At 58.8% G+C, this 18,788-nt stretch overlaps 1 protein-coding gene across 1 annotated transcript; it reads left to right on the top strand.

The window, feature by feature from the left end:
• The first annotated feature begins 7,488 nt into the window (after positions 1–7,488).
• PLK5 (polo like kinase 5) lies at positions 7,489–18,559 on the top strand. The gene is given in 15 exon segments (XM_032252400.1): positions 7,489–7,650; positions 8,683–8,796; positions 8,955–9,071; positions 9,825–9,954; positions 10,043–10,130; positions 10,237–10,332; positions 11,482–11,680; positions 11,798–11,924; positions 12,306–12,382; positions 12,812–12,896; positions 13,121–13,198; positions 14,263–14,375; positions 14,378–14,419; positions 16,657–16,767; positions 18,142–18,559. Coding segments are annotated over 15 exon segments (1,668 nt in total). The 5' UTR covers positions 7,489–7,545; the 3' UTR covers positions 18,328–18,559.
• Positions 18,560–18,788: the final 229 nt, after the last annotated feature.

Here is an 18,788-nt window from a genome sequence, read left to right as displayed (position 1 = left end):
ATTTTATTTGGATTTGGATTTCACCAGTCTTTTTTTTTTTAATGTCCTTTTTCTATTCACGGATTCCATATGACATTGAGCTGTTTGTCTCTTAATTAGTAAAAAGACCCACGCAGATTAAAAATGGATGATTTCTGTGGCAATCGGGTGGGTTCTGACGCCCACGCAGCACTGTGAACACAGCTGGAGCTGATCGGTGTCCCTGATGGAAAGTCGAACGGTGTCTGCCTAGTGCCTAATGGAGGTGCAGGCCTGGTCCCTGCCACTGGGGCTCCCTGTCAGGTGCGACACACAGCCACGTGCTAGCAAGGAAGTAGTCATTCCTGGTTGTGGGGGAACCAGGGAGAAGCAGACATGAATCACATCTAGGGCGTCGTGGAGCAGGGGCGGCCTCCGGGGCACAGCTGGCCCTTTCCTGCAGCCTGGGCCTAAAAGCTGAGGAGGGGATGCCAGGCAAAGACTGGGGGGTGGCAGAGGGACCGGCACGTGCAAAGGCCTGGTGGTGGGGTGGGCTCGGTGTGGTCTGAGGACCAGCGGGAAGTCCAGAGGGCTGAAGCCACGGCCTGTCATCCTCACCTGGGGTGGCCCACTCTGGGGAATGTTGTATTTGGCTCCTCTGAGGATCCCTGATGAGTGTGGGGCTCAGGGTGCCCGGGGGTACCCAGCTCCCACACTGCTCCCCGAACCAACCCTCTGCACCGAAACCTTGCTTCAGGCTCTGCTTTTGTAGGAACCCACACAGGTGGGCCAGGAGGATTGAGCAACCTGCCCCAGCTGCCAAGGCTAAAGCCACCCACCTGGCCAGTGTCATCAGAGGAAGTGAAGACAGCAGGTGAGGGGCCCCAGCACTGAACCCCAGGCCCCCAGGAGAAGGAGGCGGTGGCTTAAAGGAGAACTGAGGGCCCGGTGTGGTGGCTCACCCCTGTAATCCCAGCACTTTGGGAGGCTGAGGCGGGTAGATCACGAGGTCAGGAGTTCGAGACCAGCCTGGCTAACATGGTGAAACCCCATGTCTAAGCCAGACATGGTGCAGCATGCCTGTGGTCCCCGCTGCTCAGGAGGCTAAGTCAGGAGAATCGTTTGAACCCAGGAGATGGAGTTGCAGTGAGCTGAGATCGTGCCACTGCACTCCAGCCTGGGTGACAGAGCGAGACTCTGTCTCAAAAGAAAAGGAGAGCCCGGGCCGGGCGCGGTGGCTCACGCCTGTCATCCCAGCACTTTGGGAGGCCGAGGCGAGTGGATCACAAGGTCAAGAGATCGAGACCATCCTGGTCAACACGGTGAAACCCCGTCTCTACTAAAAATACAAAAAATGAGCTGGGCATGGTGGTGCGTGCCTGTAATCCCAGCTACTCAGGAGGCTGAGGCAGGAGAATTGCCTGAACCCAGGAGGCGGAGGTTGCGGTGAGCCCAGATCGCGCCATTGCACTCCAACCTGGGTAACATGAGTGAAACTCCGCCTCAAAAAAAAAAAAAAAAGAAAAGAAAAGGAGAGCCGGAAAAATGCATCTAGAAGGATGGGGAAAAAAACAGGAGCAGGGGTGTCCCAGAGGACAAGAGGGGATGGTGTTTTTATTATTAATTATTATTTATCATTATTTTTGAGACAGGGTCCTGCTCTGTCACCCAGGCTGGAGGGCAGTGGTGCGATCTCAGCTCACTGCAACTCCATCTCCTGGGTTCAAACGATTCTCCTGACTTAGCCTCCTGAGCAGGCTTAGCTCCTTAGCTCTGGAGCCCTGTGGTGGGGGGATGTCTCCTGCCTGCTCTGCTCCCAGAGCTATGGGGCCCTGGGGATCTGGAGTCCAGGCAGGTGGGACCCTCAGGTGCTTGGTAAAGGCCAGGAGACCAGGCGGGCACCAGGGAGCTGGGCTGAATCATGGTGGTCAGTGGCTCCCATCCTGGTGCCTTCCGGAAGGAGGGGACTGGAGAGGCCTGGGCCTCGGCTGACCTTTCAGGCAGCCCCAGGGCCCTCCTGGGCCTCCAGGGAATTGAGCACCTGCAGTGTCAGCAGCCACGCCTCCACCTGCAGTAGGTATTTTGAGAAAAGCTTCCCGGCACTTCTCCCGCGAAATCCGCTGAGTCTGTAGCTTTCTCAGGTCGCCAAAAGAACAGGGACTAGAGAGGAAATCAAGCCCATGGCTTGGAGTGTGAGGGGTGCTGGGGGTAGGGGGGCTCCCGCTCTAGACTACCCAGGCCTCAGGAACCCAGGGCAGGGGGCAGGATGGAAGGGCAGCCCCACTGAACCCTGCCCTGCCCCTTTGCAAAACGGCATCCTGTGCCCATCACAAAAGCCTTGCCTCAGTTTCCCCATCTGTAAACTGGGGCATTAGTAGGGCTGTGTTTTAGGGGGTGGGGAATCAATATATTTTCTTCTCCTCACCCTTTTTTGTTAGACTGAGTCTCCCTCTGTCGCCCAGGCTGGAGTGCGGTGGCACAATCTTGGCTCACTGCAACCTCTGTCTCCTGGGTTCAAATGATTCTCCTGCCTCAGCCTCCTGAGTAGCTGGGATTATAGGTGCCCACCACCATGCCTGGCTATTTTTTTTTTTTTATATTTTTGGTAGAGATGGAGTTTAGCCATGTTGGCCAGGCTGGTCGTGAACCCCTGACCTTAAGTGATCCGCCCGCCTCAGCCTCCCAAAGTATTGGGATTACAGGCATAAGCCTCCACTCCGGACTTATTTTTCCCTTTTTAAACTGTAGTAACAGATGGGCAAGGCACGGTGGCTCACACCTATAATCCCAGCATTTTGGGAGGCCAAGGCAGGTGGATCACCTGAGGTCAGGAGTTTGAGACCAGCCTGGTCAACTTGGCAAAACCTCGTCTCTATAAAAAATACAAAAATTATCTGGGTGTGTGGCACATGCCTGTAATATCAGCTACTCGGAAGGCTGAGGCAGGAGAATCATTTGAACCCAGGAGGCAGTTTGTAGTGAGCCGAGATTTCGCCACTGTACTCCAGCGTGGGTGACAGAGCGAGACTCCATCTCAAAAAAAAAAAAAAAAACCAAAAAACCCAGGACCAGAAACAAAAAGAAAAAACAAACACACAAGATTTCTCCTTTCGTGTCTGGCTTCTGTCCCTGGGCGTGAGGTCCCGAAGGAGCGGTCAGGGTTCCCTCCCTTTCCGAGGCTGCATACAATTCCGTGGTACAAAAGGGCCACATTGTGTAGCTCATCTCATCTGTCGATGGGTATGCGGGCGGTCTCCACCTTTCGGCTGCTGTGAACCACGTTGCTACGAATATCTGCGTTTTTCATTTGTGATCGAGCCCATCTCATTCTCGAGTATGGATTCCAAGACATGAAGTAGAACGCCCCAGTTTCCCTTCCCTGATTGTCTAACTTCACTTTTGGAAGTCAAGTGACTCGTGCTTGGTTTCCAGACTTCATGGGAACAATGTCACCCCCTCGGGCTGCCTCCTTTCAGAAATGTCCTTCCTGACCTCCTAAGCTGGCCCCAATGCCGCTCAGTTATTTATTTATTTATTTTATTTATTTATTGAGATGGAGTTTTGCTCTTACTGTCCGGGCTGGTCTGCAGTGGTGCAATCTCAGCTCACTGCAACCTCCACTTCCCAGGTTCGAGCAATTCTCCTGCCTCAGTCTCCCGGGTAGCTGGGACTACAGGCGTGCCCCACCACCCCCAGCGAATTTTTTTTTTTTTTTTTTTTTTTGAGACGGAGTTTCGCTCTTGTCGCCCAGGCTGGAGTGCAATGGCGCGATCTCGGCTCACCGCAACCTCCGCCTCCTGGGTTCAGGCAATTCTCCTGCCTCAGCCTCCTGAGTAGCTGGGATTACAGGCACGCGCCACCATGCCCAGCTAATGTTTTTTGTATTTTTAGTAGAGACGGGGTTTCACCATGTTGACCAGGATGGTCTCGATCTCTTGACCGCGTGATCCACCCGCCTCGGCCTCCCAAAGTGCTGGGATTACAGGCTTGAGCCACCGCGCCCGGCCGAATTTTTGTATTTTTATTAGAGATGGGGTTTCACCATGTTGGCCAGGCTGGTCTCAAACTCCTGACCTCAGGTGATCCACCCGCCTCAGCCTCCCAAAGTGCTGGGATTACAGGCGTGACCCACTGTGACTGGCAGTTTATTTTATTTTTTTCTGATACAGGGTCTCACTTTGTTGCCCAGGCTGGAGCGCAGTGGTGTGATCATGGCTGACTGCAGCCCTGGAGTACTATGCTCAAGCAATCCTCCCACCTCAGCCTCCTGAGAAGCTGGGGCTACAGGGCGTGCACCACCATGCCCAGCTAATTGAGAAAATTTTTTGTAGGGACAGGGTCTTGCTCTGTTTTCCAGGCTGTTCTCCAAGGGCTGAGCTCAAGCAAACCTCCTGCCTCCATCTCCAAAGTGCTGGGATCACAGGCGTGAGCCACCGTGCCTGGTCCTCTTTTTTTTCTTACCTCATTTTTGAGAGGGAGTCTCACTCTGTCGCCAAGGTTGGAGTGCGGTCGGCTCACTGCAATCTCTGCATCCTGGGTTCAAGTGATTCTCCCGCCTCAGCGTCCCGAGTAGCTGGGACCACAGTCTTGTACCTCCACGCCCAACCAGTTTTTGTATCTTTAGTAGAGATGGGGTTTTGCCATGTGGGCCAGGCTGGTCTCGAACTCCTGACCTCAGATGATCCGCCCGCCTCAGCTTCCCAAAGTGCTGGGATTACAGGTGTGAGTCACCTCACCCAGCCAATCCCTCTCCCCATTTGTTTTTAGCCTTTGAGGTGAAATTCACACAACATAAAATTTACCCTTTTAAAAAGTGCCCAATTCAGTGGCATTTACCACACTCATTGTTGAGCAACCATCATTCTCTTTAATTCTAAAACCTTTTCATCACCCCAGAAGGAGACTGGTACTCATCAGCAGTCCCTCTGACCCCCCAGGGAGAGCCAAGGGGCGTCTTGGAGGGCATTTGTCCTTAGCACCCCAAAACTCCCCAAGGGCCAGGCTGGGGTACGTAGGGAGCCTGGGGCAGGGCAGGGGACACGGCCAGCTGGTTAGGGGGGCTCACATAGGCTGGGGGACAGGGTTCCTGCTCAGAGGGGCACAGGCTTGGAGCAGGAGGCCTTTCCCAGCTCCAAAGCAGAGTCTCAGCCAGGAAAAGCAGCGGGCGCCCAGGGGAGAGGGAGGGTGAGCTGTTCTCCGTGCAAGGAGCATCAGCTGACAGGCAGGCTGTGAGGCTCCAGGCCAGGAACTCCGATTTCTTTCCCCCGAGGAAGCTCAGACGCCCGCCCCAGCACGAGGGTGCTGCCTGGCATGGCTCCCTGGGACGGCCGGGGGCCTGGAGGAGGGACAGACCTATTGTAGGGGGAACCAGGAGCTCTGGATCTCGCCCACCTAGATTCCAGGCTCAGCCACACGCAGCGTGCCGTGATCCCGAGCTGGCGCACCGGCCGCTTGGAGCCTGGAGCCTCAGTTCCTCGTCTGTATCACAGGGCTAAGAACAGTGCTAGCCTGAGGGACAAATTACTGCCCAGAATGGCTGGCTCACTCCCTTCCACCTCCAGAGCTCTCCCTGACCCCGACTTGGTTAAGTCTTGGACATTCTTGCAGTCCCTTAAGCTGGGATCCTTTTACGAGGGCAGGACTGGGTCTGTCTTGGGCTGGCACAGCCTGACCCAGGCCCATATACGGTGGGTGCTTAACAGAGGCCTGAACTGACGCCAGGACGGACGGGTTTTATCCAGAAGGAACTGGAAGCCAAGCACAGTGGCTCAAGCCTGTCATCCCAGCACTTTGGGAGTCCGAGGCATGCGGGCCATTGGAGGTCAGGAGTTCGACACCAGCCTGACCAACATGGTGAAACCCCCTTCTCTATTAAAAATACAAAAAATAAAAAATAGCCCGGTGTCGTGGCACATACCTGTAGTCCCAGCTGTTCGGGAAGCTGAGGCAGGAGAAGCACTTGAACCCAGGGGGTGGAGGTTGCAGTGAGCCAAGATCACAGCACTGCACTCTAGCCTGGGCGACAGAGAAAGACTCTGTCTCAATAAATAAATACATAAGAAGGAACTGGCTTTCTGTCCCCAGAGGATTCCAGGGTGGCAGTCGTGTGACTGCTCAGACACTCGGGCCCCCAGCTGTCCTCCTCGTGCTGCCTCACCTGATTCTCATTAGCAGGGGACTTGGGCTCCCCAGGGGCAGCCAGGTTGCCCCACAGAGGAAGATTCCACCCTGGCACTGGGACGAGAACCCCTGCACAGGTGCCCGAACTCTGCCCCGTCCAATGCATCAGGCCCTGTAGGTGACACCGGGTGGACATGTGACAGCTCAGGAGGTGTTTCCTATCCCTAGTGGTGTGGCCGGGCCAGATTTCGAAATCTGGTCCCTGGAAAATTCCAGTCCCACAGAGCCCAGCTAATCCCTCCCCATTCGGGGTGTTATGTAACATTTGGGGATTAATACCGCGGCATCCAGGAGCGGCTGCCGGGATTCAAACCCAGCGCTGCCCTTTCCTGGGCTGACTTGAGCGACTTCACGTCCCTGGGTCTCAACGTCTCACCTGTCCAATGGGGACAAGGCCCGTCCTTGTGTCCCAGGCCGGGTGGAAGGGTGAGGGGAGAGCTCACCAGGGAAGGGGTGCACCGGAGTCTGGGGCAGGGCGGTCGGGGCGGTTCCAAGCCCTCGCTGTCTTCCCACCCAGCTGCCTCGGTCGCCATTTCAAGGACGTCCCCGCCTGGCTGTCGGTGCAGGAGTCACAAACCCCAGGGTCCACCTGTCGCTCCACGCAGCCCATCCCTTCTCCCAGCTGAAGCTCCCCATACAGGACAACCACTACCCCTGTCGGACCCCAGCCCATGGGTCCCCAAGCCCCGGTCCTGCCTCCTGGGTCCCTGCCCCAGTCCTCCCCGCCCTCCCCACCAGCGCCAGCACCACAGACGCTGGGCTTCTCTACCGCTCCGAATTCTGCTGTGGCTGCCCAGTGCCCAAGGCGAACAAGCCCCACGTTTTCATGTGGGCCCCAGGAACCCGCCAGCAGGGAGGCCCCGAAATGGCACACGTTCATAACGACGAGGCTCATACCTCCAGCGCGCTTTGGGGGAGAGAACCCCCGAAGCCCCCAACCCCCCACCCACGAGAGAGCCTCAGTTTCCCGCTCAGTAATGCGAGCGCATCAGCGGATCCCAGCCAGCCCGGAGATGCAGGTTGGAGGAGCTCACGCGCTCAGCGCGGGCCCTGGCACCCGGTTGGCGCGCAGGGCTCGGGCGCGCTCTGGTCCCTGGAACTTCCCCAGCCACGGTGTCCCCGCCGCCCACGCGCCCCCAGCGCACCTGCGGGGCACCTGCCCCTCCCGCGGCACGGCCCCGCGCCCGGGCTCCGCCCCCCCCCCCCGTGGCCAATAAGACGCGCCCCCGCGCCCGAGCTCCGCCCCCCCCCCACCCCGTGGCCAATAAGACGTGCCCCCGCGTCCGGGCTCCGCCCCTTCCCCACCCCGTGGCCAATAAGACGCGCGCGAGCGACGCGCGCCCCCAGAGCGGCCCCGGAGCGGCCCTGGAGCGGCGGTCCGGGCCCGGCTGCCCCAGAGCCCGCGCGATGGAGCAGGGGCCGCGGCGGCGCAGGAGCCGCCCCCTGGTCGCCGCCTTCCTGCGAGACCCGGGCTCGGGCCGCGTGTACAGGCGCGGGAAGCTGATCGGCACGGTGGGGGCCCCGTGCCCCGAGTCCGCGGGAGAGCGGGGCCGGGCCGGGCTGGGCGGGGGTCCCGGGGGGCGTCCCGGGGGGCGCGGGCGATCCCGCGCGGTGTGCGTGGCACGTCCCTGCGAGCGCGGGGTCTGGCGCGGGCGCGCGTCCGAGTCCGCGGGGCCTCCCGTGCGGGGTTTCGCGTGGCGGGAACCGCGTTTGGCGCGTTGTGCGGCGTGCCCGTGGGTTGCGTGTCCGGGGTGTGGGCGTGCGGCTCGGCCTCTCGGTGCGGCTGTGAGTGTGGCGCGTCTGTGTCCCCCGCGTCCAAGCCTCTGGGTGCCGTGGGGCGTTCGTGTGTGTGGCCGTGTGTCTGTGTGTCCGGGTGCTGTGTTGCTGTTCACCTGTTGTGTTTGTGCATCGTGCCTTTGTGTGTCCAGTCGTTGCCTTGTGTGTCTGGGTGTTGTATGACCATCCATGGTGACTGTGGGTCTGGATGTTGTGTTCTGGTGTCTGGGTGTTGTGTGTCCATGCATGGTGACTGTATGTCTGAGCGTTGTGTGTTCATATATTTGTGTGTTCCTGCGCTGTGTCTGGCTGTTGTGTTGTTTGTTCACCTGTTGTGTTTGTGCGTCGTGCCTTTGTGTGTCCGGTCGTTGTGTTGTGTGTCTGGGTGTCGTGTTGTGTCCATGTATGGTGATAGTGCGTGTGGGTTTTATGTGTTTGTGTGTCTCCTTCAGACATGACGTTACACATCCGACGCTGTCCTGTGGTCCATGGCTTGTATGCACCAGGCGTGGATGTGTCTGTGTCTCTGTGCCTTCTTGTGTCATGTCTTGTGTGTCCAGGAGGGAGGGTGGAAGTCGTGTTTTGTCCAGTGTGTCTATGTGTCTGTGTGTGTGTGTCTGTGTATGTCTGTGTGTGCATATGTGTGTGTGTGTGTGTGAGAAAAGACCTGGCTACAGCTGCGTCCCTGGCTGCCTGTGCCTCTGTACACACTGCCAGCTTGCACAGATGTGCACCCCTGCCCGCTGATCCGGCTGACCCTCCCCACAGGGCGCCTTCAGCCGCTGCTACAAACTGACCGACATGTCCACCAGCGCCGTGTTCGCCCTCAAGGTGGTGCCACGTGGCGGGGCCGGGGCCGGTCGGCTTCGCCCACGGGGAAAGGTGTGTGTCCCCATCAGAGCCAGGCCCACACCCCACAGCGTGTCTTGACAAAGCCCCTGCCCTTTTGTCCCAGACCTAGGTGAGGGTACACGTGGCAAGGGAGCCTCCTGCAGCCGGTGCCCCCCTGCAGTGGGCACATGTCGGGGCCGTGCCTGCAGGTGGAGCGTGAGATTGCCCTGCACAGCCGCCTGCGACACCGCAACATCGTGGCTTTCCACGGACACTTTGCTGACCGCGACCACGTGTACATGGTGCTGGAGTACTGCAGCCGCCAGGTGCCCAGGGGCGGGGAGAGGGCGGCATTCATGTCAGCTGTGCCCACCTGCGTCCACCCGGGTCCATCTGCACCTCGCTGCTACCCTCTGTACCACCCCATGTGCCCTCTGCTGGTGCCCAGTCACCAGCGCTTCCCATGCCCATGTAGGGCTATTTGTGCCCAACTTTTACTCACCTGGGCACACCTGGGCCCTGCTTATGCCGTGCTCATCAGGCCCATCTTGGACTCACCCATGACTGCCTGGGCCTATCAGAATGTATTTGCTTCTTCTTGCCCTCCTTGGACTCACCCATGCCCACCTGTACCCCCCAGCATGCCCCTGTGCCTGCCTGTGGTCACCTGTGCCCCTCCTGCACTCAGCTGTACCCACCTTGGCCTGGTTGAAACCAGTCATGCCTTCATACACCGCCTTGAACTCACTGTGCCCTCTTCATGATACCTGAGCGCACCTGGGCCCACCTCGGCCAGAATGTGCCCCATTTTCCCTGCTGATCATGTGGCCCTTCCCAAACTGACGGGCACGCCGACCAGTGCCGTGTTCACCCTCAAGGTGGTGCCACATGCGGGACCGGAGCCGGGTGGCTGTGCCGGTGGGGAAAGGTGCCTCACTCAGTGGCCACCTGGGCTCCTATTGGGGTTCGTCTGAACTCACCTGTGCTCATGCCATAATCAGCCATGCCACCTTGGCCAGGTTGAGCTTACCTTTGCCTTCTAACGCGGGGCCACTGGGCACCGGGACTGCCACCTGCAGTCTTTGGCCCACGTGCTGAGGGCGCGGCAGACACTGACAGAGCCAGAGGTGCGCTACTACCTACGGGGCCTGGTCAGCGGCCTGCGCTACCTGCACCAGCGACGCATCGTGCACCGAGACCTGAAGCCCAGTGAGTGCCCGGAAGGGGACCTGTGGGCAGGGGCGTCAGGAGGTGGGCTCAGATCCGCCCCCATGCACGCTGCCCCTCCCCCTGGCAGGTAACTTCCTCCTTAACAAGAACATGGAGGTGAAGATCGGAGACCTGGGGCTGGCTGCCAAGGTGGGGCCAGGGGGCCGCTGCCACGGGTGAGAGCAGGGGGCTCTGAGCAGTCTGTCCGGGTGGGCACGGCTGGCCCTGAAGTCTGGCATGTGGATCCCGGCCTTCCTGAGCCCCCCATGATGTCCCTCCTAGGGTGCTCTGTGGGACCCCTAACTTCCTGGCCCCAGAGGTTGTATCCAGAAACGGGCACTCCTGCCAGTCGGACATCTGGGCTCTGGGCTGCGTCATGTGAGTGGGGTCCTGGGAATGGTGGGCAGGGCCTCCAGGTGGGCAGGTTCAGCAGGTGGGAGCCCGCACAAAACAGATGGGGACAGGTGCACAGAGTGGGGCGGGCAGAACAGGCACCTGTCCCCACCAAGTGTGCAGTATGAACAGGATGTGTGGGGATGCGTGTGTGTGAGGGAGGACGGGGACAGGTGTGGGCAGGTGGCCGTGCACAGGCAGGTCAGGGCGTGTGGACACAGGGATGGGTTGTGTGTGGGAGCAGGGCAGGTGGGAGCAGGCATGTGATGGCATTGGAAGGTGGAGGCTGGGCGCGGTGACTCACGCCTGTAATCCTAGAGCTTCAGGAGGCTGAGGCAGGAGGATCGCTCAAGCTCAGGAGGCAGAGGCTGCAGCGAGCTGTGATCACACTACTGCACTCCAGGCTGGGTGACAGAACACCACCCTGTCTTTAAAGAAAAAACTTAGCCGGGCGCGGTGGCTCAAGCCTGTAATCCCAGCACTTTGGGAGGCCGAGGCGGGTGGATCACAATGTCAAGAGATCGAGACCATCCTGGTCAACAAGGTGAAACCCCGTCTCTACTAAAAATACAAAAAATTAGCTGGGCATGGTGGCGCGTGCCTGTAATCCCGGCTACTCAGGAGGCTGAGGCAGGAGAATTGCCTGAACCCAGGAGGTGGAGGTTGCGGTGAGCCGAGATCGCGCCATTGCACTCCAGCCTGGGTAACAAGAGCGAAACTCCGTCTCAAAAAAAAAAAAAAAAAAAAAACCACCAAAAAAAAAAAAAAACTTAGAAGAATTGGAAAGGCGTATGCAGCTGAGTGCAGGGCGAGCCAGGTGCAGGCAGGGGACAGACAGACGCTGGTGTGCGCCAAACAGGGTCCACCATGTGCACAGGGTGCCAGGTGCAGGTGGATATTGGGAGATGGGGAAGCGCATTCGGTGTGAACAGGTGGATTGGGAGGTGGGGAAGCAGAGTCGGTGTGAACAGGTGGGCTGGGGGGTGGGGAAGCAGATTTGGTGTGAACAGGTGTGCTGGGGGTAGAGAAGCGGATTTGGTGTGAACAGGCAGACTGTGTGGCTGGTCTGGCCAATGGAGCAGGGGTAGCTGTGAGCGATGCTGGATGCCAGGTTCTTGCCCCCACCTGGCCCAGGTACACGGTGCTGACTGGCAACCCGCCCTTCACGGCCTCACCCCTGTCGGAGATGTACCAAAACATCCGCGAGGGCCGTTACCCCGAACCCGCTCACCTGTCCCCTGGTGCACGCCGCCTCATCGCCCGCCTCCTGGCACCCAACCCTGCCGAGCGGCCCAGCCTGGACCACCTGCTGCAGGACGACTTCTTCACGCAGGTGGGCGGTGTTCCCTGGCGTGGGGTCTCCAGCTTGGGATGTGCCAGAGCCTGCCCTGCTGAGGCGAGGCCAGGCTTCCCCGCAGGCCAGGGGTGACCCCAAATCCCCCATCCAAAGGGTTTCACTCCAGACCGGCTGCCAGCCCACTCTTGCCACAGTCCCCCCATCTTCACTGCACCCCCGCCTCTGGGCAGGATCTTCCGGAAGGTGGGCCAGCTGCTGCTCACCCAGTGCCGGCCACCCTGTAAGTGCCACCCTGCTCCCTGCTCACGCCTGCCCACTCCTGCCCACCTGCACACACCTGCTACCGGCCCACCTGCACACACCTGCCCATCTGCACACACCTGCCCACCTGCACATACCTGCTACCTGCACACACCTGCCAATCTGCACACACCTGCTACCTGCACTCACCTGCCCATCTGCACACACCTGCCCACCTGCACACACCTGCCACCTGCCCACCTGCACACACCTGCCCACCTGCACACACCTGCTACCTGCCCACCTGCACACACCTGCTACCTGTTCTGCTGTCTCCACATCAGGGGTGGGTGTGGGTGGCAGGTGCCTCCCTGCTGCTTGGGGCCCAGGCTCCCCCTGCCAAGGCCTGTGCCTCCCTCAGGCCCCTTCACACCTAAAGAGGCCTCGGGTCCAGGAGAAGATGGGCCCAACCCTGACTCCATGGAGTTGGGCAGCGAGGTGAGACACGGGAGGGACAGGGGGAGGGAGGCTTGGCCCCTGCTGAACCCCCTTTTCCAGGCCTGCTTCTCCGAACCGCTGGGCAGAGCTTCAACCCCTTCTGGGGACTCCAAGCCCGGCCCCCTCCCCTGTCCCATCCTGACCCACTGAAGCTAGGATCCCTCTGTGTCCAGCTGTGCCCACTGACCTGGGGCTTTCCAAGGGCCAGGCTCCAGGCCACAGGAAGGGTCCCATCCATGGCTTCAGTCCATGGCATTTATTGAGCGCCTACTGTATGCCTCCAAGACACACCGAGGCTGCATCCCAGGGGGAAGCAGTGCCTCTGTGTGCAGAGCACGGCAGGCGCAGGCAGGGGCTGAGCCCCCCACCCACCTCACGCCTCTCCCCGGGGCTGGGGCCAGCCCCTCACCCCTGCCACTCCCGCCTCAGAGCTCCCTGACTGCGAAAGGGGTTCCCTGCCTGGAAGCCCCCATCCACCTGATTGCACAAGGGACCCTGCAGAGTGACCTGGCTGGTGAGCAGATCCTGTTCCAGCCTGGGGCTGCAGGTGGGGAGTGAGGAATTCCAAGTCAGGGGGAACAAGACTGCAGCTTGCCAGGGTCCCACCGTCCAGTGGGAATGCGCCTCGGGGTTGAGGATGAGCTGGTCCTGTGGGCAGCCGCGGCAGTGGGGCTGGTTGGAGGAGCCCTGGTGGTGGGAACCCAGCCCCGTCTGCGCCACAGACACCTGTCCTCCCAGGGCCCGAGGGGAGCCGACAGCCGGAGGTGGAGGCGGCCCTGAGACACCTGCAGCTGTGTGTGGACGCAGGCCCTCCGGGTAGGGGCCCGGCCCAGCCCCCAGGGCCACCCATTCTCTTAGGAGCCAAGGAAAATTGCCTTCATTCCCATCCATGGCCCTCCTGGGTATTTCTGGGGGTGAGGGAGGCCCCTGGGCATGGTGACATCAGGCGAGGGATTAGCCCTCCTGTGTGCAGAGCCTGGCACAGAGGGTTCCAGGGGCAGCCTTATCCTTTCAGGGCCTGGGGTCTTTTAAATTCGTGACAAGGTCTTGTTAGAAACCCAAAGAGAAGGCCCAGAGAGACCCAGTAAGTGAGACGCGGCTTGGGACATCACACGGAGCCCTGTGCTCACGGGCCACACTCCAAGGCGGGATCCCCTTACCCCCAATGTCCCAGAACCCAGCCCCTCTTCCTCCCCTCCCTCTCCCTGAGCCTCCACTGACCCACACCTCCTGCCCCCTCCTCCTGCTGGGTTCAAGGGATTCCCCTGCCTCAGCCTCCTGAGTAGCTGGGACTACAGGCGCACCCCACCACCCCGGCTAATTTTTTGTGTTTTTAGTAGAGATGGGGTTTCACCGTGTTAGCCAGGATGGTGTCCATCAGGCCATGTTGGCCTGGCCAACATGACAAACCCTGTCTTCACTAAAAATACAAAAATTAGCCAGGTGTGGTGGTGGAAGCTTCTAATCCCAGCCACTTGGGAGGCTGAGCTAAGAGAATCGCTTGAACCTGGGATGTGGAGGTTGCAGTGAGCTGAGATCGCACCACTGCACTCCAGCCTGGGCGACGGGGAGACTCTGCCTCAAAAAAAAAACAGAAACGTGTAGTAATTTCAGAGCATTGCAAGCATTTGAGAATTGCTCATTCCCAGGGGTGTGCTGGGATCCCTAGAGTCTCCCTCTGCAAGCCAGAAATCAGTTACTATTCCCCGGCTTCTGTTGACGTCTCATCTGCTAGAATACACCACTGAAGCCCCCAAGCCCCTGCCCAGTCCCCGCCACGGGAAGGGCCTCATCCATGGCTTCAGTCCATCGCATTTATTGAGCAACTACTATATGCCTGACTCTGATGCCTGGCTCAGCGTACCTCTGTTTGTGCCCAGCCACTCAGGACCCCCTGGGAGAGCAGCAGCCCATCCTCTGGGCCTCCAAGTGGGTAGATTATTCCAGCAAGTACGGCTTTGGCTACCAGCTCTCAGACGGGGGCAGTGGCATCCTGCTTCGGGATGGCACTCATATGGCCCTGCGTCCCCCCGGAGGGTAAGTTGTGGGCCTCCTGTGCCCTGGGGGACCAGGCACATCCCCCCCCAGCCCTTTTTTTCATTCATCTCTCAGGTATTTATTAAGCATCTACTGTGCACACCTGCAGGGGCTCACCGTCTGGTCGGGAGAACAACGCTAAACAAATAAATGACTAAGTGCTTTTCTGTAGGAAACGAACCCAGTGAAAAGGCAGACTAGGAGGGGAGGTGAATCTCAGTAGTGTGAGCGGGGGGAAGGGGAAGGGGTCTCTGACAACGTGACGTGAATGACAAGAAGCAGCCTTGTGCTTTGGGAGGCCAAGGCAGGAGGACTGCTTGAGCCCAGGAGATCGAGATCAGCCTGGACAACATAGCAAGACCCCATCTCTACAAAAAAATTTTTTTGTAGAGGAGCCTCTGCCTCCTGTGTTCAGACAACTCACCTGCCTCAGCCTCCCAAGTAGCTGGGACTAGAGGCGCCCGGCTAATTTTTGGTATTTTTAGTAGAGACAGTTTTGCCACGTTGGCCAGGCTGGTATCGATCTCCTGACCGCGTGATCTGACTCCCTCAGCCTCCCAAAGTTCTGGGATTACAGGTGTGAGCCACCACGCCCAGCCTAAAAATTTTAAAGATTATCTGGGCGTGGTGGTACACGCCTGTAATCCTGGCAGTGTGAGAGACTGGGGTTCCAGGATCACTTGAGCCAGGAGTCTGAGATCAGCTGGCCCGGCCGAGCGCAGCGGCTCACGCCTGTAATCGAAGCACTTTGGGAGGCCGAGGTGGGTGGATCACCTGAGGTCAGGAGTTCAAGACCAGCCTGGCCATCATGGTGAAACCCCATCTTTAAAAAAAAAGAAAAAAGAAAAAAAAAGAGATCAGCTGGCCCACATCGCAAGACCCCATCTGTACAAAAACATTTTTTTAAATTAGGCAGCTGCAGGGGTATGCATCAGTAGTCTCAGCTACTTGGGTGGCTGAGGTGGGAGAATCATTTGAGCCTGAGAAGTCGAGGCTGCAGTGAGCTATGATTGCACCACTGCACTCCAGCCTGCGTGGCAGAACGAGACCCTGTCTCTCTCTCTCTCTCTCTCTCTCTCTCTCTCTTTTGAGATGGAGTTTCACTCTTGTTGCCCAGGCTGGAGTGCAATGGTGTGATCTTGGCTCACTGCAGCCTCCGCCTCCTGGGTTCAAGTGATTCTCCTGCCTCAGTCTCCCAAGTAGCTGGGATTACAGGCATGCACCACCACCCCCGAATAATTCTGTATTTTTAGTAGAGACTGAGTTTCTCCATGTTGGCCAGGCCAGTCTTGAACTCCGGACCTCAGGTGATCTGCCCACCCCGGCTCCTGAGAGTGCCAGGCGACCCTGTCTGTTTGTTGTTTTTGAGACAGGGTTTCACTCTTGTCGCCCAGGCTAGAGTGCAGCCAATCTCTGCTCACTGCAGCCTCTGCATCCCGGGTTCAAGTGATTCTCCTGCCTCAGCCTCCCACGTAGCTGGGATTACAGGGGTGCCCCACCATGCCTGGCTAATTTTTGTATTTTTGGTAGAGATGGGGTTTCACCATGTTGGTCAGGCTGGAATTTTTTGTTTATTTAGTACAGAAGGGATTGCGCCATGTTGGCCAGGCTGGCCTTGAACTCCTGACCTCAGGTGATCTGTTCACCCTGGCCTTCCAAAGTGCTGGGATTACAGGTGTGAGCCACCTCGCCCAGCCTTAACACAGTCTTTGTAGTGGGAGTGGCACGGGGGCCAGCGGGGAGGGGCTGTGGCGGAGGCCTGGGCTGCGCGGGGCCGGATGTGGATGGAGTTCAGGGTGGAAGGATGGACAAGCTGACAGCCACAGTGGGGAGGACAGAGGGCACATTGGGGCCTTATTGGCATGCACCGAGCGTACGGATAAGGTGTGACCAGGGCAGAGCTGGACCTTCAAGCTGCCATTCCAGGGGGTGTATTGGGATAGACGGTGTCCAGTGGCCTGGGATGCCCAGGGTGACGCCCTGCATCCTGGCCCCAGCCAAGTGTGCTACATGCCAGCCCGAGGGAGGCTGGAAACCTTCACCCTGAGGGACGTGCCGGGGCTGCTGGGCGCCAAGCTGGCCGTGCTGCAGCTCTTTGCCAGGTGCCTGCAGCGGCGGCTGCGGGAGGTGAGAGCCTGGGGGGCCGGGGGGCTGCGGGAGGTGAGAGCCTGGGGGGCCGGGGGGCTGGGGGTGGGGACACCCCTGCTCCACGTGACCTCAGCCAAGTCCGTCCACAGGAGGGGACCCTCCCCACCCCCGTACCGCCTGCTGGACCCGGCCTCTGCCTCCTGCGCTTCCTGGCCTCTGAGCAGGCTTTGCTGCTGCTGCTCAGCAATGGGACGGTGCAGGTGAGCCCCGGTCTCCAACGCAGGGGCCACCAGGGCTCGGCAGGGTGGGGGCCTGGCCCACCTGGGCTCTGATGGAGTAGGTTTTAGGGGAGCCCTAGGAAGCATCTGCCTCCTGGGGAAAAAAATACTATTGGTTCCTAAATACAAAAACCACAGCATGGAAAACACATGACATTTTTGGGCCAGGCGCCGTGGCGCACGCCTGTCCTCCCAGCGCTTTGGGAGGCTGAGGTGGGAGGATCCTTTGAGCCTGGAGGGTCGAGGCTACAGTGAGCTATGATTGTACTTTTGCACTCCAGCCTAGGCCACAGAGCGAGACCCTGTCTCTTTTTTATTTTTAAGACCCTGTCTCTTACCAAAAAAAAGAAAATAAGCCGGGCGCGGTGGCTTATGCCTGTAATCCCAGCACTTTGGGAGGCCGAGGCGGGTGGATCACGAGGTCAAGAGATCGAGACCATCCTGGTCAACATGGTGAAACCCCGTCTCTACTAAAAATACAAAAAATTAGCTGGGCATGGTGGTGCGTGCCTGTAATCCCAGCTACTCAGGAGGCTGAGGCAGGAGAATTGCCTGAACCCAGGAGGCGGAGGTTGCGGTGAGCCGAGATCGCGCCATTGCACTCCAGCCTGGGCAACAAGAGCGAAACTCCGTCTCAAAAAGAAAAGAAAAGAAAAGAAAAAGCCGGCGCAGTGGCTCACGCCTGTAATCCCAACACTTTGAGAGGCTGAGGCAGGTGGAGCATGAGGTCAGAAGGTCTAGACCATCCTGGCCAACATGCTGAAACCCTGTCTTATTTAAAAAAAAAAAAAAAAAAAAAAAAAAAGGGACTGTCCCCAAGTGACCTTTTTTGGAGGGGGTTTTATTCCCAAGGTCATGGGATTAAGACTCAGGGGTTGGGGCAGGCGTGGTGACTCACACTTGTAATCCCAGCATTTTGGGAGGCTGAGGCAGGTGAATCGCGAGGTCAGGAGTTTGAGACCAACCTAATATGGTGAAATTCCCTCTCTACTAAAAATACAAAAAATTAGCCAGGTGTGGTGGTGGGTGTCTGTAATCCCAGCTACTGGGGAGGCTGAGGCAGGAGAATCGCTTGAACCTGGGAGGCAGAGGTTGCAGCAAGTCAAGACCGCGCCATTGCACTCCAGCCTGGGTGACAGAGCGAGACTCTGTCTCAAAACAGAAAAAAAGAAAAAGAGGGGTCTTGCTGGAAGACTGTGGGCAGGGGAGCCTCGGTTTCCCCAGCTGTACAGTGGTACACTTGGGCCTAGGCTGGGGGCTCCAGGTCTAGTGTTCACGTGTCCTCCTGGAGTGCCAGGGCTGGGGGCAGGTGCAGGGGGACCCTTCTCTCCTTGACTGGCATCCCGCCCTTTGCAGATGAGCTTCAGTGGAGTCCCAGCCCAACTGTTGCTGAGTGGCGAGGGTGAGGGTTTGCAGCTCACCCTCTGGGAGCAGGGCCCCCCCGGTACCTCCTCCTCCCTGGACGTCCTTCGGAACCACGGCTGCGCCCCCGCCACCCGCCAGCGCCTTCACCACGCCCTCCGCATGCTGCAGAGTATCTAGTGCCCTGAGGGTCAGAGTGGACCCCTGCATGGTGGTGCCAGGGACCCAGGCTCCAGTTCCATTCCTGTGGCTTCCCCCAGAGAGGCTGTCCTGGGGGAGAGCTGGGGGGCACACGGTGGGGGTCCTTGCCTTGTGGCATGACTGTTCAACCCAGACTTTGCTGGGCTCTCTCCCTTTTGCATTAAAGATGACTTGAAACGCTGTAGGCCATGGTCTGCCTCTGGGAGAAAGCATTTGAGGGGCTTTGGCAAAGGAACGTTGAAACCCCATGGGACCTCAGATCCTCCCTGAGGATCTGCTTTTATTTTTTTTTCGAGATAGAGTTTTGCTCTTGTCACCCAGGCTGGAGGGCAATGGCACGATCTGATCTCGGCTCACTGCAACCTCCGCCTCCCTGGTTCAAGCGATTCTCCTGCCTCAGCCTCCTGAGTAGCTGGGATTACAGGCACGCACCATCACAC

Source organism: Sapajus apella, unplaced genomic scaffold (genome assembly GCF_009761245.1).
Source record: "Sapajus apella isolate SASKATOON/1434 unplaced genomic scaffold, GSC_monkey_1.0 scaffold77, whole genome shotgun sequence".
NCBI classification, from domain to species: Eukaryota; Metazoa; Chordata; class Mammalia; order Primates; family Cebidae; genus Sapajus; species Sapajus apella.
The sequence above is the reverse complement of the archived record's forward strand: the minus strand, read 5'-3'. Positions and strand labels throughout refer to the sequence as shown.